At 36.8% G+C, this 24,607-nt stretch overlaps 1 protein-coding gene across 1 annotated transcript in view; it reads right to left on the minus strand.

Annotated features, from left to right (window-relative positions):
* Positions 1 to 3,585: 3,585 nt before the first annotated feature.
* LOC121875590 (large neutral amino acids transporter small subunit 1-like) overlaps positions 3,586 to 24,607 on the minus strand; it is a gene marked incomplete at its 5' end in the record, with an annotated part of 106,624 nt that continues 85,602 nt past the window's right edge. Inside the window, 3 exon segments of the mRNA XM_042380173.1 lie at positions 3,586 to 4,774; positions 7,270 to 7,362; positions 14,578 to 14,809. Coding sequence (XP_042236107.1) covers positions 4,677 to 4,774; positions 7,270 to 7,362; positions 14,578 to 14,809 — 423 coding nt within the window.

A 24,607-nucleotide genomic window follows, 5' to 3' on the forward strand; every position in this document is an offset into this window, starting at 1 on the left:
AATATACTGTAATATACTGTTCTGTACTATACTGTACTGTACTGTTCTATGCTGTACTTAACTATACTGTCATGTACTGTACTGTAGTGTACTGTAATAAACTGTAGTGTACTGTACTATACTGTTCTGTACTATACTGGACTGTACTGTTCTATACTGTACTGTACTATACTGTAGTGTACTGTACTATACCGTTCTGTACTATACTGTACTGTACTGTTCAATACTGTACTATACTATACTGTAGTGTACTGTACTGTAGTATACTGTAATATACTGTACTATACTGTAGTGTACTGTAGTGTACTGTACTATACTGTAGTGTACTGTACTAGACTGTACTGTACTTTACTGTAGTGTACTGTACTATACTGTAATGTACTGTAGTGTACTGCACTATAATGTAGTGTACTGTACTATACTGTACTGTACTATACTGTACTGTACTATACTGTCCTATACTGTACTGTAATATACTGTACTGTACTATATTGTAGTGTACTGCACTATACTGTAGTGTACTGTAATGTACTGTACTGTAGTGTACTGTACTGTGTACTAATTATACTGTAGTGTACTGTACTATACTGTAGTGTACTGTACTATACTGTAGTACTATACTGTAGTGTACTGTACTATACTGTACTGTCCTATACTGTACTGTTCTATACTGTACTGTACAATACTGTAGTGTACTGTACTATACTGTTCTGTACTATACTGTACTGTTCTATACTGTACTGTTCTATACTGTACTGTACAATACTGTAGTGTACTGTACTGTAGTATACTGTAATATACTGTACTATACTGTAGTGTACTGTAGTGTACTGTACTATACTGTAGTGTACTGTACTATACTGTAATGTACTGTACGGTAGTGTACTATACTGTAGTGTACTGTACTGTAATATACTGTAATATACTGTTCTGTACTATACTGTACTGTACTGTTCTATGCTGTACTTAACTATACTGTCATGTACTGTACTGTAGTGTACTGTAATAAACTGTAGTGTACTGTACTATACTGTTCTGTACTATACTGGACTGTACTGTTCTATACTGTACTGTACTATACTGTAGTGTACTGTACTATACCGTTCTGTACTATACTGTACTGTACTGTTCAATACTGTACTATACTATACTGTAGTGTACTGTACTGTAGTATACTGTAATATACTGTACTATACTGTAGTGTACTGTAGTGTACTGTACTATACTGTAGTGTACTGTACTATACTGTAATGTACTGTACGGTAGTGTACTATACTGTAGTGTACTATATGGTACTGTACTATACTGTAGTGTACTGTAGTGTACTGTACTATACTGTAGTGTACTGTACTATACTGTAGTGTACTGTACTATACTGTAGTGTACTGTACTATACTGTAGTGTACTGTACCTTTCACCAGTACAGTATAACATAGGTACAACAATTTACAAGATAATCATCACTAAGCCTTCAGTAGGCGAAGAGTACTTTATTAAAGTTATTAATATGTTAATACAAGTGATCGTTATATAAATGTCCCAAGTAAACAAACTAACTCAAGAGTCATATCAATTTGATCTGTGAATATATTTTAAAAGTTTCAGTAATTATATTATCATTGTGTATTTAATCTTTACAAAGGTATTGTATATAATGATGGTGTCTTACAGTGACTGTGTTTTCAATAATATAATCATTTAACTTTAATTCAGATTTCACAGATTCCAAGCTTGATGTTTAAATGTTCATCATGAGGCTATTAAGTTATGAACAACAGTACATGAGGCAGGCAGTTTATAACACAAACAATACTGTGTATCTCTCAAGTGCTTCATAAAACACATTGTTCTGCTAAATTTAGTGAATTTCACCCCAGGTTCTCAGTTGACCAAAAATATGTCTAAATTTTCTTAAAATTTACAGTACAGTAAACAGAACTGTAGTGTTTGTTATACAATGAGCAGTTGTGGTACAGCATAACTATAAGGCAGCAGCACAAGTACAGCCCTCCAGAGTGTTGAGGAGAAGCAGTAGTGTTCCTGAGAGCTCATCTGGTACTGCAAGTGTATCTACTTAATATCAGAGAGTACAGTAAAGAAATAACTCAGTGTGTGGCACCCTACACCCAGACTAATGGTGGGAATAATTACTGTATCTCAGCTCCATGTTATGTTTACCAAGGCTTCACACACAAATATTACAAGTTGGACCGACAAACATACAAGTTATAAATAGAGGCACTCACTAAAACACTGATGCTGTACTTGTGTCACACATAAACTTCACATTCAGGCATTATTAAGATACATGGCATATATATATATATATATATATATATATATATATATATATATATATATATATATATATATATATATATATATATATATATATATATATATATATATATATATATATATATATATACTGTATGTTGTTTACATCAACATACACTTCACAGGAACATTCTAAACATCATCATCTCTACCACAACATAATTTCCTGCATTATGCACTGGATGTATTATTATGATCTTGGACAGAACAGTTTTACAACATTACAGTCGACCCTTGTTAATTCGGACTAATGGGGGTGAAAGGTGTCCGTTTTAGCCGATTGTCCAAATTAACCGATTTAGGGGTTAATATTGCATTATATTTCAAAGTCATTGTTTTCGTCACGATTTTATCCCACTTTCCACTGTAATACGTACGTCATTTCAGCAAAAATATTACATTTCCGTGAATGTATTATATTAAGCACAGTATGAAAAGGAAAAGAGAAGTGACCGATCGCCCAAGCGGCTAACAAGCCGATCAGTTGCGAAGAGGATAAAAGTAAAAGTAAAAGTAATACAACAGTATTTTAACCGAAAACTATTACAAAAACGAGTAACTTCTCTTGAACATAGGAAGGTTCGGTAAAATCTTTTGTTTTCGTCATGCATTTTATCCTATTTTACATTAAAATACATCACGTTTCAGCAAAACTACTATTTATTTCCGAAAATATATTCATTCAGGCACAGTTAAGGTAAAATATACGTGTGATGTAACAGTTTTTTAACTGAAAATGATTCGAAAAACACGTGTGCCGTCTAGCTGATACTCAACAGCTGGTGGTGCGTCATGCGTCGTTGTAAACAATAGGAGGTTGAAGTAGATTACCGGGTATTATATTAAGTGTGAAATATCGAAAAGGTTTTTATTACCGGTATTTTTTGTAGATCAATGAGAACTGTGATACCGTATATGATATGATAAGTTAGCCTGTGCTAAGAACTTCAACATAGACTACTGAAAGCACGTTGTAAGGTAATTTAGCCTATTGTAAGTTGGTGAGCTTCATTTGCTGAAGGAACTGCACAACTTTTCATTACTAATTGGTACATATTTTATGTTTCCATTGTTTACTGGCAGTAAATGGTAAATATTTTTCATGTCTGAAGCTAAAAGTTGCATCCCCCCCTCCACCACACTAGTGGTGGAGATGTTACATTTAACCAAAAAGACGCTGGTGTTTTATCCCAGCAGTGGGTGGACCAGCATTTTAGCTTAAGGTCCGCGTAGGTAATATTCCTACAAAAAAAAAAAAAAAAGTTCGTTCAGATTTTGTCCGAATTATCCGAAATCCGGATTAAAGGGGTCCGAATTAACGAGGGTCGACTGTATATATACAGTAAACCATCGAAGATTCGGACCTGGGAAATACGAATTTTGGAAGATCCGGTAAAAAATTTGGGGGTTCTGGGCTAAGAAGCCTCCTAGAAGTTTCCCCAAGAAACATTACCAAACCAGAGCAAAGAACATTTTAGGTCTGAGGGCGCTGCTTGACCCATCAGTTGCTTGGTGCCCGAGGAGGTGGGAAACATAAACAGTTGTTGTTTGTGGTAATATTATTTCATTGACTCTAGTAATGATACAATGTTTCTTATTATGTTATCACAGGTAAAGTCATGGTTTATATACAGTAATTTGTTTATCACTACATTAGTGCTGTATTTTGGGTGTTTCTTATATCATTTATTATTAGCCGGAAGATTCGGACAATTGGCATTTCTGGACAGGTGGTCCCCCCATTTAGTCCAGATCTTCGAGGGTTCACTGTATATAGTTTAATGTGAATAAAATAAATACCTACACTCACAATGGCCTATATAACATTTTGATCACTTACTTTCCATCAGGGCTTTGAGGATTCTTTAAAATATAATCAATAGGATATGTGGTCAGTTTTTCTTCATGACACAGGAAGTCAAAATTGCGTCAGTTGTGTTTTGTTTAATTCTAACCTCACCATTTGGCTTCTCACTCTTATACTTATTTCCCCTTTTCACATTAACTTCACATTTCCCTTATATCTCCTCCCATCATCATCTTCCTCACTACCACCTAATTCATGACCACAACTTATACCCCTCTGTGTGCACCTCATGGCTGTCCTCCTCCTTCATGTACTTCGCTCCTTCATCAGGCTGGTGTTAGAGCCCTTAATGGCTGTCTTCAGTAGTACACATAACCCGACAATAGCTGCATCATCACCAAACACGTCTCTTCTCTTACCTTCTATCCTTCCTTTCTCCTCTTACTCTTTCTCCTTCACTTTTCCTCCTCCTCCACATCTTCTCTTTTCTTCTCCTCTTCCACCTCTACTTCTCCTCCTCATTGTCAAGACCTCAATGATCATGGTCAGTGGGACACAAGAGAGGGTCGCTGGACTGCTGCTCTGTGGCCACCACTAACAACACCCTTTGTAAGAGGTATGTTGTCTCCTCTGTAAGTAAAACAAACTCATAACTTGCGTTCAACAATTATAAACAGGAGAAGAACTAAACAATATGAAAATAGATGAATATACAGAAATAAGTTAAATGTATAAAGTTAATAAATAAGTAAATGAGGAGACAAGTGATAGACTGACCAAACAATATGAAAATTAGGAAAAACAGGAAGAATTTTTTCCATATACAGAACCTGTATGAGCAAAGATTTTAATAACACTGATCATGAGAACAGTATGGAGATAAACAATGATGTATACAGCTCCTCCCCGACTTATGACCTACTCCACTTACGACCATTTGCACTTACGACCTGCCTCAGTCGTACCAAAATTTTGTCAAATTACATATTTTTGAGTCCCAACGTCAATACACAGAGAAAATTTTCGTTGGTAATTCACTTTAAAATGGCTGGCAAGCTTAAAAGTGAGAGTTTTGTGGTGCTGAGAAGAAAGAGAGACACCCATTTTAGATTTTCTATGTACTATTTAAGCATTTTCGACTTACGACCTGGATTTGGGTGCCTAACCCCGTCGTAAGTCAGGGAGGAGCTGTATTAATGTTTCAAAGAATAACCAACCACTGTATTATAAATACTGTTATGACCTTCCTCCTTTCACCACTTACCCACCTTCCACCACTGGTTACCAGCGGTCAGGGTCATATGTACAGAAGCAGTAGATATCTCACAAGAATTGTCAAATTACCACTGGCTGTCCCGCCAGTCTCCGGTAACTTCCCGATGATCGGTATCAATGTACAGACAAACAACAGGCAGGTAGATTTCCACCAGGTCACAGAAGCACACTTGTGCACTGTGGTCTACCTTAATAAACAGTAGTTCTGTTAACAGGGTAATGTCTTCACAGCTGGACCTCTGACTTCCAATACATAGTCAACACACTACCAGTGTACAACTCCTTAGTCTTCTCACTATACTATATTGTTCACTTCAGTACTTGCACAACAATTATCTTCAGCTGACTTACTCGGCTTGCTGTACTTTACACTCTAAGCACAAACAGTTGGCTGCCTCTATGCCGCTCGCGGGTGTTTATATACGTCTCTGATCGAGGCTAACAATAAGAAGTAAATCATAAAAAAAATGATGCAATACATTCTAGAATATTCTTACAAAAGCAACACATCAATATATACAAGAATATCTCCCTAAGTTTGCCAAAATAACTGATGCATGAGACAGAAAACAATCAAATCACCGAGTTTTTTTTTTACAGGTATTAGCCCACCCGGGCACAGGTCACTGACCCACATCAGGGCCTGGGGGGTGAAAATGTAATAATAATAATAACAATAATAAATAATAATAATAACAACAATAATAATAATAATAATAATAATAATAATAATAATAATAATAATAATAATAATAATAATAATAATAATAATAATAATAATAATTCAGATCAGTAAAATTTATAATAAAAAATACAAAAATAAAAATAATAATAATGATAACAATAATAATAACAACACTAATAATAATAATAAAGAACCATAAAGAAATACAAAAAAAAAAAAAATCAATAGTGAGAAACAATATATGTATGCTGTGTTGTGTTGTGTTGTCAGAGAAACAATTGAGACCCAGTAATTGAGTGTAAATGAGGCAGAAAGTCAGATCAGCAACCTGGGACTTGGTTACATAAGGCAGCAGGATCTACCATTAGACAACAGTTTCCAAACATTATAACACTAAAATATGCCTCGGCATGACAATATGTTGAGTAAACAGATATTTAACTGATTATTTGGTTAAGCATAAATATACTTGAGAATTAATCAATAATATATTAAAAATGGAGGTGCAGTGCCACTCAAACATGTTGGTGACTAATGCTACACCTTCAAGTGCCCCACTCACTCACCACCAATACCTACATTATTTACTGAATATTGTGCTTGTTGGTTGTGTAACTATTGTAATGTTCTTGTGTTAAGAAATAAAAGATCAACTCATTTAAATGGGAATACCGCATAACCTAGACACTGTGTTTAGAGTATTCATGTGATCCACCGTCACCATACTGGATGACCACCAAACATGGAGAAAACCTGAGGCAACACTCCTCTCAGCTCTCCCTACAGCTGCTTATTGTTACAGAATGATAACTCAAAATATCAACCAACGTTAAAACTACAAATATATGAGCGAGCAATCTACTACAAAATATGTGTGCGAGCGATCTACTACAAAACATATGTGCGAGCGATCTACTACAAAATATGTGTGAGCGATCTACTACAAAATATATGTGTGAGCGATCTACTACAAAACATATGTGCGAGCGATCTACTACAAAATATATGTGTGAGCGATCTACTACAAAATATATGTGTGAGCGATCTACTACAAAACATATGTGCGAGCGATCTACTACAAAATATATGTGTGAGCGATCTTCTACAAAATGTAAACACGTAACAATGGGCAATACATGACCAGAGAAACATGTGTAGGTCTTACCATGGATTTTCCTGAGCCAGTGTGGCTTGGTGTTCCACAGGACTCCTGCCAGGTACACAGGGATGCCTGAGAGGGTCATCAACACGCCCATCCCTGCAAGATTTACAAATAATTGTTGTATGGGAAAATAATTATAAACATGATGGTATTGTAGTAAACAAGTTAAATGGTTCCCTTCTTCACAGACACTCTTTTTCTTTAGTCAAAATACAGGAACCAATACCAACCAAGAGTTAACTTAAAATATATTATTTGTTATGAAGCTTAGGTTGGAACTGATACACATTACCAATCAATAACTTTATATAAAATACAATAATGATTTATTTTTCAGTACTTTTCTTAAGATCAGGAAGAACTGTTATTATTTACTATTACAAGACTAGTCATCTCTGCCCCTGGTCAGCTTACTAGTTGGTCATATGGGTATTCAATTCTCTTAATGTACTGTTGACAAGCACTGTACTGGTCAGGTATGGGTACTTGAATGGACCTAGCATGTACCAGTGTTAGTCACGTCTGGTTTTAAAGGGGCTCCCACTTGGTGCTGCCACAACATTATCTGGCAGGTTATTACAACAGTTCACAACTCTCAAGATTTTTCTAACAATTTTCTATCTGTTAGCTTGATCAGGTTCAGACTTTAACCTCTAGTGGGGCAGTGAGGCAATCCACTAACTCCAGGTATGTACAGAAAACCGAGTGCTTATAAACTATTAAATCATCCCCGTCCTTTTATAATAATAAACTAGGCAACAGAAAATTGTTTGATCTCTTTTAGCTTGAGGTGTGAGATAGCCAGCACTGGTTTGGTAGACCTACTTTGTACAATATCTTTGGAACAAAATATTATTACTGTACTGTACTGTACTGTACTCTAAATGGGGAGCACTAAGCTCTTGAAAGATTTCTGAGGGACAGAGCACATAAGTATTGTATGTGTACAGTACAGTAATTTATTAGGATGATTCACCTTCACCATAATATGAGAAGTTGAATTCATTGTCAACATAAACACTAAGGTCCTTTTCACATAGGTATAGTTTTAAGTGTTATGATAAACTTCCTGACTCTCAGTATAACCAAGGGGCAGTGAACCTCAGTAGCCATCACTTTAACTACTCCTCAAGTTGTTAGTGATCATCCTGCAATTCTTTACAGTTTATTAGGTTCTTAATTTGCCTGAGTAGTTAGCATCTTCTACAACAATTGTATGTAAGAAAGAATAGTACAAGATCACTTAAGACTAAATTCCTTAGGACTGAGCAGAGTTCAAATTCCTGTATACTCTGTACAGTATTTATATTTGGATTATAGAAATCAATCTTTTCACTACAAAATGAATATGAATCAACTCGATGGTCAGTTTCCGAGTGACTAATGTCCGTAAATGATAGGCAACGGCTTCGCTTCCTCCACAGGGGCGGATCCAGGATTCTATGATGGGAAGTTTGGATTTTGGGTGAACATAAGTATAGTCACAGTTTTGGCTTGGGAAAACAACAACATTTTCTGAAATACCATTAATAAAGTACAGTAATAACACCAAACACAGATTATGGCAGTTGTTAATACATGACTTCCACAGATAAACAACATAATATGCAGTACATTATAGGTAGTCCTGTACTGTATATCACATCTTATTAAATACCTTAAACAACAAAGTAATGAACTAAAGTTTGTCACCATACTGACCCCACAGCAACCAATGGATCTGTTCTCGCATTTCCACCACAACTTGATTTTGTGAGGGCATGCTTGGTATACATGAGGTCACTGTAGCAGATTTTTTAACCACATTTATAATGTTAATAATTCCCATAGCAGTACTGTAGGCATAAATAATATCTACTGTTTCAATCCCATAATGACCCTACACTAGGTGTACTGTACACAGTTCATCTGTGATCTTAACCTTTTAACAATTTCACCTTAATCACCCATTCAGGCCAAGCTTGCCAATGATATTGTAATTCTCACACATAAAGGAATTGTCAAAGGTGCTGGCCTACTGCGCCTCGGTGGCAAGGTGAGGAAGTGACCCACAATGGCAGATGAAATGTTTAATCCACACAGTTTTGCTCAGTGGAGATGCAGACAAGGATGGTACAATCATCACTACATCAAACTGCTGGAAGCAATATTTTCACTCTATTCAAAATCACCTCGAGAAGCACAAGTTGATCAATGATTCCCAACATGGCTTCACAAGTGGGCATTCATGTCTGACAAATCTATTAATAATCTTTTCGACTGTCTGTGAATCAGTGGACGAGGGGCACAATTATGATGTGGTAAACCTCGACTTTTACAAACCCTTCGACAGAGTTCCCCATGAAAGACTAGTACAGAAAGTAGAAGCTCATGGCATTGGAGGAGATATTCTAAAATGGATTAGGGCGTGGTTACAGGACAGAAAACAGCGAGTAAATATTAACGGCACTAAATCCGATTGTGATAACTTCACTAATGGAGTACCCCAAGGCTCAGCACTTGAACCATTACAGGTTGACAATCCCTTATCCGAAATCCTTGGGGCCAGAGGCATTTCGGATTTCAGAATTTTTCGGTTTTCAGAATGGTTAGTTTTTTTTTTTTAGTTTTTTTTCTTAATGTGTATTAGCCCACCCGGGCACAAGTCACTGACCCACATTGGGGCCTGGGAGGCGAAAATATAATAACACTAATAATTATAATAATAACAATAATTCATAGGTCTAGGTCGTGTTTCTCACTTTTTTTCTTTTTTCTTTCTTGTATTTCTTTATTATTATTATTATTATTATTATTATTATTATTATTATTATTATTATTATTAATTTTATTATTATATTTTCTTATTATTATTATTATTTTACTTTGGTGTATTTTTTATTAAAATTTGTATTTACTATGAATAATTATTATAATTAGTATTACTATTACATTTCCCCAGGCCCGATGTGGGTCAGTGATCTATGCCTGGGTGACTAATCCCTGTTTAAAAAAAAAAAAAAAAAAAATTGCTCCACAAAAAAACTTTCGGTTTTCGGTTTTCGGGTAAAGGGTTGTCAACCTGTACTATTTATTATATACATAAGTGATGTAGATATAGACATAGACAACAACATAAGTAAATTTGCTGATAACACTAAAATAGGGAGTGTAATTAAATCTGACGAGGTCTGAAAAATATATCAAATTTAATGTGGACAAAAGTAAAGTACTGTACTTAGTCTAGGAGATGTAAACAGAAACCAGATATCAAATGAACAGCGTTGTTATAGAGAAATCCGACTGTGAGAAAGATTTAGGAGCAATGATAAGTAGGAATCTTAAACCAAGACAACAATGTGTATTTGCTTGAAACAAGGCTAACAAAGTACTTGGGTTCATACAGAGGAGTGTTAGTTACAAGACAAGAGAGGTAATCCTGAAACTATATCTTGCACTTGTCAGACCTCACTTGGATTACACAGTTCAATTCTAGTCACCATATTATAGAATGGATATAGAATCTCCAGAAAGCATTCAGAGGAGAATGACTCATCCTGGGCATTAGGAACCTTGAGTACAGAGACAGGTTAAATCATTTTAATTTGCACTCCCTCGAGAGACGTAGAGTGAGGGGCGACATGATAGAGGTGTATAAATGGAAGTCAGGGCTAAACAAAGGTGATATAACAAAGGTACTCAAACTATCCAACCAGGAGCGAACTCGTAACAATGGTTTTATATTAGACAAATTTAGATTTAGGGGCGAAGTAGATAAACATTGGTTTGGAAATAGAGTAGTGGATGAGTGGAACAAGTTATTGAACATCATCATTAACTCAAAACACTGGATAGCTTCAAACATACTGTAGGTTGGATGGATATATGAGCGATAGGGGTTGGGTGTAAAAAGGACTGCCTAGTATGGGCAATTGATTACAGGCTTTGAAATAATCGTAATTGATTACATTCAAAATGTAATTGTAATAACGATTACAATAGTGAGTATATACCAGTATACTCCGTTTCCTTTTCTTACATTACTGAGCTCAGGATTTTCAATAGTCATCTACATTGAGTCCTTTACATGACTCAGCAAACATTCACTGTCCATATTATGTCTCTAATACTCTAGCTGCTATAGTGAGTTGTTTCCCAGCTGAGATAAGATGCCCCGCCCCCTCCTCAAGAGTTGCAGCTGATTGGCTGTTGCAAATCTGTCTGATTTCATCCTGAAGTAATGATGTATTTCTAAATGAGTTTATTCCTAATCGTTGGGATGACCGTTTATGACAAGAAAGATATTTAGCTAAATTAAATAAAGATACATACATTTATTATTTGAAACAGGAGCACGTAGAAAGTTTATCAGAAATATTATACAAGAATTAACTGTTAAACTCTGGTAACAAGTCCACGCTTTCTGAGGATGCATTTAATATATACCCTGTATTTATTTTTACAACAATAACTCATACTAAGAATAATTATGTATCAGTAAAACTATATTATGCAAAACTAACATTTTAAAAGATCAGAATCATACTAAAATATGAAGTTGTTCAGTCATATTTCCCGCCTCTGCTGACGGCTGTTCGCTCCAGCGGCCAGTCTGTCACACTCGTCCACCAACTTTTAGGAACCGTGTAACATTTTAGTGTTATTCTGATCTTTTAAAATGTTAGTTTTTGCATTATGTAGTTTTACTGATACATAATTAGTCTTAGTTTGACTTATTGTGGTAAAAATAAATACAGGGTATATCTTGATAAACACGGGGAAAAAGGAAATAACGGAGCACCTTAGCTTTCGTCTTTATTCAAGACATCTTCAGAGGCAACTGGATTACATGGACAGAGAGAGGCTTAAATAGGGGACTTTATTCCTCCATGGTATAGATATGTAGATGATGTTCTTTGTCTTTGGCCTAGAAACAGTGACCCAATTGGAATTTTTAGACAAGCTTAATAATATTGTCTCAAGTATCACATTCAAAATTGAAAGAGAAATAAATGGATCCCTTCCATTCCTTGACATGCTTATCATTAGAAATGGCCATAACTACAAATTTAAGGTATACAGAAAGCCTACACAGGTAGACAGTTTCATACATTTTTTATCGAGTCACTTGGAATCTACCAAAATGTCAGTTTTTTCTGCTATGTTTTTGAGATGTTTGCGTATTTGTGACGCTGAATTTACTGATGAAGAATTGAAACACATTCGTTCCATTGCACAAAAACTTGGGTACCCTTCAGTGGCTGTTGATCATTGTTTTAAAAAGGTGAAAAAATCCTTTCATTCTACTCAAACCAGGCAAATTCCTACACTTAAGAATATTTTGACTCTGCCCTATCGCAATGAATTTGTCCAGTTAGTTCGGTCTCTTAAATTACTAAATATTAATGTTGTTTTCAAGTATGACTCAACCATTACCAATATGTTAATAAAAATAGCCCAACTTTGAATGTAAATGGAAGTGTTTATTGTATTCCATGTAGCAAATGTAATGGTAATTATGTAGGACAGACAGGAAAAACATTGCAGCTCAGAATCAAACAACATAAGTACAATATCAGAACAACATATGAAAGCAGCGCCCTGTTCGTTCATGTGAGGAATAATAATCATCTCATTGCTTGGGAAAAAAGCTTAAAAGTATTCAAATCATCTTGTGTCACAGAAAGACTTCTGGTTGAAGCTAGTTTGATTAAGGAATTAAAATCAATAAACCTTAGTGATGGTCAGTTCAAAACTGATAATATGTTACATAAATTTATTTGTCAGTGGCCCAAGGTTAAAAATGCTTTGAGAACCTTGGAGCTAGATGTATGATAGTTATTTAGTGGGTCCCTTATTTTTGACCTGACCTGACCTGACTAGTCACGTCGCCCCCTTTCTTTTAACCTCCTCTACGTGTGTGTTGGTGTTGGTGTGGGGATTAGTGGATGACATCATTATGACCTGACCTCATGTTTAATAAGGTCACCCTGTATATTTAAGCCTCTCTCTGTCCATGTAATCCAGTTGCCTCTGAAGATGTCTTGAATAAAGACGAAAGCTAAGGTGGTCCGTTGTTTCCCTTTTCCCCGTGTGATTTTATCAAGATTTATCTTATCCAAGTTTTCATTGTGGAGCGACATGAAACAGGGTATATATTAAATGCATCCTCAGAAAGCGTGGACTTGTTACCAGAGTTTAACAGCTAATTCATGTATAATATTTCTGATAAACTTCCTACGTGCTACTGTTTCAAATAATAAATGTATGTATCTTTATTTAATTTAGCTAAATATCTTTCTCGTCATAAACGGTCATCCCAACGAATAGGAATAAACTCATTTAGAAATACATAATTATTTCAGGATGAAATCGAACAGATTTGCAACAGCCAATCAGCTGTAACTCTTGAGGAGGGGGCGGGGCATCTCATCTCAGCTGGGAAAAAATGCACTATAGTAACAAAATATTGAGTCAGTAAGATTTAAACATTGGTGCTGGTAACCACCGATTTAACCAAACACAGAATGAGCTAACACGCAGACTTAGGTTCATCATTTTATCATTTAAGTGATGCTTCTAGTTTTCATTAAGTTTAACAAAAATAATAAGTTTTAATTTCCACACAGTATCCCTGTTCTGAGAAGATGTAACCAATCAATGTTTTATTATTGATGTATAACATTATGTACTCTATGTTTTATTTGCTTTAATCAATAGCAGTCAGTTCTTGCCTCACAAGCGAGATGTCAGTACATAACAGAGAAATGGCCGACCACCCAATTGGCCAGAGAGCCAACCAGTGTCAACAGGATGAAGTAAAGTTAACAAACTTGTGCATGAGATAAGAGTAGATTCACGGGATGATTGATGGCCAGAGTGTGTGTAGGTTGGTCATTAAACCAAAATTATCTGATCCCATGATCTTGTAAGGGGTCACCCAATGTAAAGTGTTGTTATGAATGATAGAACAGGTAAGACCAAGTTCCATAAGCCTGATAGACCATTAAGTAAAGGTGAATACAGAACACACTGTTATTGTACGAGTGAATATCAAAATATAACTAAAATTCACTCTGTACTCAACCTCACATTAAGTTTACAAAGTGTGAAGAATCATAATTATTTACACACGTTATCATAGTCAGTGTACAGTCGGGGACAAAGGTTCACTCACTGGTGAAACTGAGTCACGAGAATGAGTCTCAGAACTGACTTACCCTGACTGTTTCATCTCATTTGGGGGTCGATGCTGCATTATTTTGGGTGGGAGCAAACTTTTGACCCCGACTGTACATGTACTGTACCGATAATTCAATAATTATAGTTTACCTGTACTAATAGGTTCAGTAATCATCGGCACCACCACCAGGTAGATGCAGCCAGCCAGGAAGATGACAGGAAGGGCAGTGTGGACACGGATGGGACGCTTTGTGTTAGGCCTCGACCGTCGCAGCCACAGGAGTGCTGCAACCGCTGCTCCGATGCTCAGCCACAGTACAAAGGATAAGCAGTTGATCAAGGAGAAGATGTCAATGCCCAGCATCAGCAGTGACAACATACACTGTAAGAACACACAAGGTTAGCAACTTCTTCCTCCAACTCTCAGCTACATGTCCTCTTGATTTTATTTTACTCTGTCAGATCAAAGCTCAAGACACTGTATGTTGTTCATACACCAAACCTCTTCTACCCGAGAAGGTCCATGGGTTCTGGACAATATTCAATACATAATAAGAATAGCATCAAGGTTTCATGCACAGTCCCCTTCACAAGTGTGTTTACAGGGGCTCGTCATATAAATATTCCATAAATCATTATCTTCCAGATATTTGTTTTAATATTGTATCAGTATGACTCCACAGTATGTTTACTATTGTGAGTTTCCTGGTGTCGAATGTAAACAAACACAGGGCTGCCACACTTCACAAAACCTGACGAACCCCTGTAAACGCACTAGTGAAGGGAACTGTACATAAGTAGAATGTTTGTGTCCCTCCACAAGCACTGTGTCCAGGTGTGCTTACTACTCTTAAAAATGTAAAGAAAGTGTTTGAGATGTCCACAGTCCTACCACCAGACTGACCTTCACTCTCAGGGGCCATCTGAGGAAGAACATCTCATATGACTTGACACCCCAGAGACCAAGGCACGAGAATTCACCATAAACTGTCAGAGATGTATAATGCTTTAAACTAAACACACCAGGGGACGTACTCTTGGCCTCTACACACACACACACACACCAGGAGACATAGTCTTAGCCTCTACCAACATCCGACAATAAGTAAATCTCCTCCCTTTAATTTAATTTTACACCACTTGGACTCTTCAAAAACATCCTCTCCCTGTACCCTCGCCTGGCTGGCTCTAAGGTCTTGCCTAGCATAGATAACCACACCCCTCTTGCAAGTTTCTTGAGAAAGGTTTGTAAATGAGTCATATCCAGCAATACTGAACTCACATTCCTCTGGGTCAATTCTCCTGTTCTTGTACAACAGTTCTACAACTCCTACAATATCTGGTTGGTGTACCTTCAGTAGTGTTTCAAACTCCTCTCTCTTATCAGAGGAATGTGTCAGTATTACTGTACATGACATTCAAGCCAGAATTTCTTCTTTTCGGTAACGTCTCTGGTCTTAGTAGTAATCCCCCCCCAATTCTCAGAAGCTGCAGCATTTGCTAAGTACACTGTATTTTGCAGGGTGTGGTTAGAAATGTCATTGTTTACACAGCGCTCGCCTCCTCCCGGCTGATAGGAGGAGCTGGTGCCACCTCCCGAGTGGGGTATAGAGCGGAGTGGGTGGAGGGTGCGCTGCTGCCCCATGGCCCTGTGTCAGCACACTTACTTCCACCACTCTCCCCCTGAATACAACCCATGTACACCCGTCCCCGTTCTTCCTCGACTCCTCCCTCTTCTGCTTCAAGTCCTGCAGGAGCTTCTTGTGCTGTTCCCTCTGCATTACCGTGCGATCTGGGTGAATGAATACACTCCGAGATGCCTCGCTCCTTGCTAAGTTTTTTGCCTGCCGAATAACCTCCCATTTCTCCTTCTCACTCACTAGTGTGATCCTGAATGGGCGAGGATTGTCCCCCTGCTTTTGTCTCAGCCTCCTTACATCCTGAGGTGTTGATGGCATCGTCAGAACCTCTGTACAAATATTCACAAACTGCAACTTATCGTGTGTTATCCTAGTCTCAGTTCCCTCCGCCTGGCTCTCAGAGACTCCATAAACTATTACATTGTTCCTACTCTGGTAACGTTCCCGTTGTTCCTCCTCTCCCCTAACAGTAGGTCCGTTAATTTTCATTTCTTCGACATGCTTCTTCAAAGCCCCTAGCTGCTGTAGAACCTGTTCTGATCCTGCATTACTCTCCGCCACCTCCCGTGGCCTGCTAATACCTCAGCATAACTCCTCTTAGCAACCACCTCCATTCTGTCGGCTACTTCCTCAGTCTTAGTTTGGCAACCAGCAAGGATCCAGCTTCACCTATTTTCGTCCCAGAAAGGATAAAGGCAAGCACTGGTTTGGTAATAGAGTTGTGGATATGTGGAATAGGCTACCGAGTGCTATAGTAGGATCGGGGACGCTAGGGAGCTTCAAGACGAAGTTGGATAGGCACATGGAAGTGCTGGGATGGGTGTGAAAGGGATCTGCCCTGTATGGGCCAGTCGGCCTCCTGCAGTATCCCACTTTCTTATGTTCTTATGTTCTTATATATATATATATACAGTGACCCCTCGTTTAACGAACACCTCAGTTAACGTAATTTAGATTAACGAACTGCCTTCCATAAGGATCTTCAATCGGTTAACGAAAAAAAATTCGGTTAACGAAGTATTTACGAACCGACCTCAACATGTTTTCGCTTGCACTGACCGGGCAACCAGCTTTAGTATTAGTCCGCCAATACATTAATCGGTTCTAGGGCTTAAATTCCTTACTATTTTAGTAAATATCAAGGAGTTTATACTATTCAATAATTTTAAAAGTTTAATATTCAATTTTTTAGTCATTTTAACAATTATTGAACATAATTGAAGGTAAAGTGACTAGTTTAATGCGAGGCATCCAGCCTGTTAACACAGCAAACAGGAGTTAGTCTCTCTCTGTTTTCACTGGAGGTAACATCTTGCTTGAGACTCTCTTCAACTATACACTTTTTTTCTGTGTTTCCAAGCAAATTATTGGTTATTTTGAAATATATTTTACATATTGACAATATATAATGCAGTGCAGTGTTGATTTAAAGAAAATAATCTTGAATTACACCAAGAGAGCTAAAATTTTATGGGTGAAATGGCACCATGGGGTGACTTCTCTTCCACCCCAATGCCTTCTCTTCTTCCTTCTCCTCCACCCCCATTCTAAATCCCATCATCATCATCATCATCCAGGAGCCTTCTACATACACACCTCAAAGTAAGTGAACTTTTCTACCATTTTTGTTGAATTTAGGAAATTTTCGGTGAGCTGGAACCAATTACCCAAAAACCCATTGAAACCAGGGCTGTGGAGTCGGAGTCGGAGTCGAGGAGTCGGAGGAAATTTCGGCTTGTGGAGTCGGAGTCGGAGTCGGTAAAATTGTCCAGACTCCGACTCCGACTCGCAAAGGTAAAGCGACATCGGAGTGAAAACGCAGCAGCGGTAGACATTAAAAATACGAGATTTCAGCAAGATTTCTTTGGTGCACTGATGGAAGTGGAGAAATTTGACCGGTCTTCAAAAGTGACAGTGGAAGAAGCCATACCTGCTTACCCAGAGATTGTAAAAGATGTAGCTAGAGCTGTGACAGCAATGCCACCCACTCAGGTCAGTGTAGAAAGACTGTTTTCTGCACTGAAAATAATCAGATCAGATTTAAGGGCTTCCATGAAGGAAGATCTGACTGAAGCTATTCTGTTCCTAAGAACAAATATATGAACTCAGGCATATTCATTGCAGTGATTCCACTGATCCCACTAATTTTCTTAAATTATTAAAAGAATTTATTTCCATTTTATAAGCATTATTATGAATTTATTGTAGCAGGCACAGTATAGCACTATAATTTTGGACGATAGTCTCTTCTTTACCATTTGAAATTTTGAATTATATCAAATTTTGTTTCGTTGAAAACTGCACAGAGGCTCTCAGCTACAAAACAATTAGCTACAACCTGTTTTTGGTGAGATTAAGGCAAATTTAATTTAATAACTTAATCATGTAAGGTTTATCCATTTTCCTTAATAAGGTATTCATTTCTTTAATGTACATAAATATATAACTTTACTTTAAAAGGAATTGTAGGATCATCATTTAGATCCACATCAGATTATGAGCTTAAACAAAATTCATATGCTGAGATCGAACTTTTAGATATACATGTAAATGGTGTTTTCTAGTTAATATCTTGAATTCTTAATAAATTTATTTTTCTTTTGATTGAAACTTTGAAAGTCAAGCCTATCATCTTTTTGTAGTTATTAAATATCGTCCAGATCATTAATAAAGCTGTAGCAGTATAGCCACGGTGTTTTACTTTTTACCTACGCAGGTTACAACATACAAATTACAATTAGGATGGTAGAAATAGTTGTTACAAATAGGCCAAGGAGTCGGAGTCGGAAGCATAAAAATTTGAGGAGTCGGAGTCGGAAGCATAAAAATTTGAGGAGTCGGAGTCGAAGGTTTTGTCTTCGACTCCACAGCCCTGATTGAAACAATGGTTTCGGTTAACGAACTTTTCGGTTAACGAACGACCTTCTGGAACGGATTGAGTTCGTTAATGGAGGGGTGACTGTATACATATTTCATTAGCCCAATAATGCACGAAGACTTCTACATACAATCAACACCTCAACCCGCCAGGATTCGAACCCACGAGCCTATGACTGTGACCAGGGAATGCTAACAGCTGGACCACCAGGATACAAAAGCAGTCCTAGACTCTGTTATATTTCACACAAAGCCTGTTCAACGAGCTGATGGCGCCGTGAACCTCTAATGGGGACCACCAGTATCACGTAGGTGGTCAGAGTAACGTTTTACCAAATCCGGCTTCGAAACACGAGGATCCATATATATTTCATTAGCCCAATAATGCACGAGGACTTCTACATACAATCAACACCTCAACCCGCCAGGATTTGAACCCACGAGCCTATGACTGTGACCGGGGAATGCTAACCGCTGGACCACCGTGGGTTCGAATCCTGGTATATATATATATATATATATATATATATATATATATATATATATATATATATATATATATATATATATATATATATATATATATATATATATATATATATATATATATATATATATATATATATATATATATATATATATATATATATATATATATATATATATATATATATATATATATACTGTATATATATATATATATATATATATATGTATTGTATATTAAAATAAATAGATGTACCTATAGGTTGTGTCATTGTAGTTGTTCATGCACCAAGATTAACATTAACAGTATTCTGGTGGCTGTGTCTCATAAGTAAGACAAATGTTGTAACTGTGGGAAAAATCATTGTATTTACAGACTGCTTCAGTAATCTTGTGTTAAAGGCCAAGAAACATTAACATATTACATTAAAAATTATTATGGTGGATTTGTTTCATTAATGGGAAAAAACTGTGATTGTAAACAGAAAATATTGTGAGGTGGATGTGAGGATAAACTGTTTCACTGTCCACGATAATACAATATTAACAGTACTTTTGGGTTAGGTAGGATATAAATTATAAGGTGGCCCATGGCTGAGGAAAGGTTGCCCATGGCTGAGGAAAGGTTGCCCATGCCTGGCCTAGCTTATACTATAGGCAGACAAGAGGTGACTTAACAGAACTCAGACAGCATTACTCATTTGAGTGTTCATACCTGAAGCTGGCAGATGCCCGTCACACTGGGGATCACAGCCTCAGGGTGGACAAGCCACAAATTCAGAAAACTGTCAGGGCAAATTTTATTGGAGCGAGTTTGAACTCTTGGAACAATCTGCCATAGAGTGTTGTGATGGCACCGAGTGTGAGCTCTTTCAAGACCAGACTTGACCAACACTGGAGCGGGTTCAGGTACATTCAGGAGCCGGTACATGACCAGTACTTGCCAACAGCGTGTGACAGAGGTATGACCGACGACCTAAGAGCCCAACAGACCGATCAATGGTGAAGAGGATAAAGAGGAAAGATTGCAGCTTGCAATGATGTCACATACTGTTAAGCCAGGCTTTGAATTCTGATTGGTAAAAATATTATGAACATCATGAAACGATGCTTTTATTTGGTAGAAAGAATATGTTTCCAGTGTGAAATGAACTCTCAGATTAGTAAGAAAGATAAGACTTCATTTGTGGACTACTTAACCACTGAAGACAAGTGTTGCCTTCAGTTGACACCCTTTACAGTATGAGTAGTGTAACTACTGTACTGGTTAATATAAGAGGTATGTTGTTTATTAGGATGGGTTTACTTTGATCAATCTGTTGTTTTAGAGTCAGGTGGAGGGGAAGAAGGATGTGTTAACACTGCAGTAAGTTAAGTTGACAAGTACTACAGGGTCATGAGTGTCTTCTGTCTCAACACCACTTAGTTATTTCTTATTGTGAACTGCTACTAGACCTGTTCTCTCACCAAGTATAAACACTGAGGTAGACAAACAATAAGCATCAACTATTACTAGACAAGATTTTAGGATATATGTCCTCAGCACAACATAATGTGAACACTTTATTTCTGTTGTTACCACATGAATTGACTGACAGTCATCACCAAACATTGCCTGTGGTTTTTCAGTATTTTTAATGGAAAGAAATTTTACAATTCATTTGTCTAAACTGACTGATAGTTCTGTGAATGATCTTTATAAAGTTCTTAGTGAAAGTTTCATATCAAAATCATTCCTCAAAATTATTGTTGGTTTTGGTTCAGATATAACTACTGTAACGTTGAGGTCACATGCCAGTGTGTTGTCTGCCGCCTCAAACTTCACGGGGATGTACAGTTGTGAACAAAATTACCTGAACTCTTAGCAATATCTGGCCTTTACCTGAGGATCACATATAATACAGTATTCCCGTAAAGCTCGTGGTTTTAAAGCTTGCGTCCCTCGGAAACTCACGGATTGCCACGGAAAATAAATAAAATAAATCTGAGGCCGTGTGCCGGGGATCAAGAGGAGTCAACACTACAGAGCACCATATGTACCAGGTCATAAGAGGCAGCCTATAATTAACAAGGTAGAGTTAGAACACTACAGAGCACCATATGTACCAGGTCATAAGAGGCAGCCTATAATTAACAAGGTAGAGTTAAAACACTACAGAGCACCATATGTACCAGGTCATAAGAGGCAGCCTATAATTAACAAGGTAGAGTTAGAACACTACAGAGCACCATATGTACCAGGTCATAAGAGGCAGCCTATAATTAACAAGGTAGAGTTAAAACACTACAGAGCACCATATGTACCAGGACATAAGAGGCAGCCTATAATTAACAAGGTAGAGTTAAAACACTACAGAGCACCATATGTACCAGGTCATAAGAGGCAGCCTATAATTAACAAGGTAGAGTTAAAACACTACAGAGCACCATATGTACCAGGTCATAAGAGGCAGCCTATAATTAACAAGGTAGAGTTAGAACACTACAGAGCACCATATGTACCAGGTCATAAGAGGCAGCCTATAATTAACAAGGTAGAGTTAGAACACTACAGAGCACCATATGTACCAGGTCATAAGAGGCAGCCTATAATTAACAAGGTAGAGTTAGAACACTACAGAGCACCATATGTACCAGGTCATAAGAGGCAGCCTATAATTAACAAGGTAGAGTTAAAACACTACAGAGCACCATATTTACCAGGTCATAAGAGGCAGCCTATAATTAACAAGGTAGAGTTAGAACACTACAGAGCACCATATGTACCAGGTCATAAGAGGCAGCCTATAATTAACAAGGTATATTTTGGGGAAAAGAATTTGTGTAAATTTAACAGCCAACTGTACTGGCTATATGGTGTCATGTTTCTCACTATCACTTTATGGACCAAACATTTGTTGGTATTATTAATAATATTTAACACAAAGGATATAATTATACACACACTGTACCAACCTACGGTATACACACTTGTCCAGTACTACAGGGATTGTTTACATCCTGTGTGTGCACCAGATCACCTCACATGTCTGAGGTATTATATTGTTACAACTAACTACTGGACCTAATGTTCATACAGTGTTATTTTAGGTCTATGTTTAGGCTTATTTATGTTATTTTATGTTTATTTATTTGTAATTTTATGTTTTTTTATTTGTTATTTTGTGTTTATGTTATTTTATGTTTATTTATTTATGTTATTAGGTTTATGTTTATTTATTTGTTATTTTAAGTTTGTTAATTTATTTATGTTATTTGATGTTCAAGTTTATTTATTTATTTATTTATTTATTTATTTATTTATATTATCTATGTACTCCCCGACTTACGACTGGGTTAGGGACCGACATCCAGGTCTTAGTAGGAAATGCTTAAATAACACATAGAAAATCTAAAATGGACATCTCTTTTTCTTCTCAGCACCACAAAACTCTCACTTTTAAGCTTGCCAGCCATTTTAAAGTGAATTACAGATGAAAATTTTGTCTGTGTACTGACTTTGGGACTCAAAAATACATGATTTGACCACATTTTGGTACGAATGAGGCAGGTCGTAAGTGCGGGTGGACGTAAGTCGTAGGTCATAAGTCGGGGAGTACCTGTATTGTCTTAAACATACATAATGTTGGTATACAGGAACATACAGCTATTTATATATATACAGTATATATTTTACACACTCATGGGACTGGCATGAAAAACTCACGGATTTTGTTTTCTCGCGGAGTCCATTTTACCTAACCCAGTGAGCTTTAAGGGAATACTGGATTGGTTTATATCTAATAATGCTGCTTTTCATCACATATTATGATGGAACCATAAAATGATAATAAAAACCCACTCCATAATACAGAGACAAATCTGAAAAATACAACAACATTGCAGTCCCCTTCACCCGTGAAGTAGTTACCTGCCTGAGACTGTACTGCCAAGTGTACAGGAGAATTTTGTCTGTAACCGGAGATCAAAGACGAGTTATGATTATTTCTTCATTTGAGTCTCGGATCTAAGAGGCATCGCACATCTCAAGAGTTGCCAACTTTATTGTTAGTACTGAACATCACATGTCCCTTGCCCCTGGCCGATCATTTGGTGAAGAGGATAAAAGAAAAAGAAAAGTAACAGAGACGTGACCGATCGCCCAAGCGGCTAACAAGCCAATCAGCGGTGAAGAGGATAAAAGTAAAGTAAAGTTAGGGACGGTTGGCACAGTGTGACGCCCTGCACATGTATTATACACTATTGTCTTTCAGTGATCTTACACAAGTCTAGGAAATATTAGTTGATGCCCAGGATAACAAGGTAACCAGCGACTATCTGGAATTCTGTGATTATATTTCAGGCCAATTTTTTATTGCTTCAACTCAATATCAGTTTCCATATTTTTTCAGCCTTAAAACTGAAACGTGAAAACTTATTGAAGCCTCTATACTCAGATTTCATAAATGTAATTCTAGTCAAAATTAATAAAGTTACTTTGTTAAATAATACGGCGAGTAAGCTGATAAGTGGCGAATATGATGCAAAAAAATAAATGAAAAAAAGAGCTGGTCTGTCTGTTGATAATATTCCTGTTGGAGTGCACAACAACTGATACAACAGAAGAACTGAAAGTGTTAAGACATGTCAGTCATTTTTAGTAGAAGTTGTTTCACAAGTTCAGATTAAATTTTACCTCGATAACAATGTACCTTAGTAGTGATCTATGTACAATATATCCTCATTCTGCTTTAGCTTTAAGTACTGTACTGCATTTAAGACATTCCCTTTTGATGCAATCCCACAACTTCAGATATTAGTAGAGAAGAGTTATATGATGAACAAACAATATTTGGATGAAGAACTTTTACACTTCATTAAGTACAGTACAGTGTTGCTCTACTATAACATAACTAAAGTAATGTAGGTATTAACCAATCTCCTCTCATGATTCTTTTTAAATGATCACTACAACATTAGTGATGTGTTATGCTTAGTTGGTTCTGTTTATATTGTTTGAAGTTCTCTTATATTCCTTATGCTTTGTTTATTTGTGTTAAGCCAATTGAAGCTTAGTCATTCTTAATATGTAATTCCTGTTTATTACAGATCTATGGATACTGATGTTGAATAAAGCCTCCCAGTGCTTACCTTCGTATTCATAACAATTTATTCAGTCTCCTTCATTTTAATAAAAC

Source organism: Homarus americanus, unplaced genomic scaffold (assembly GCF_018991925.1).
Source record: "Homarus americanus isolate GMGI-L3 unplaced genomic scaffold, GMGI_Hamer_2.0 scaffold7412, whole genome shotgun sequence".
Lineage (NCBI taxonomy): Eukaryota > Metazoa > Arthropoda > Malacostraca > Decapoda > Nephropidae > Homarus > Homarus americanus.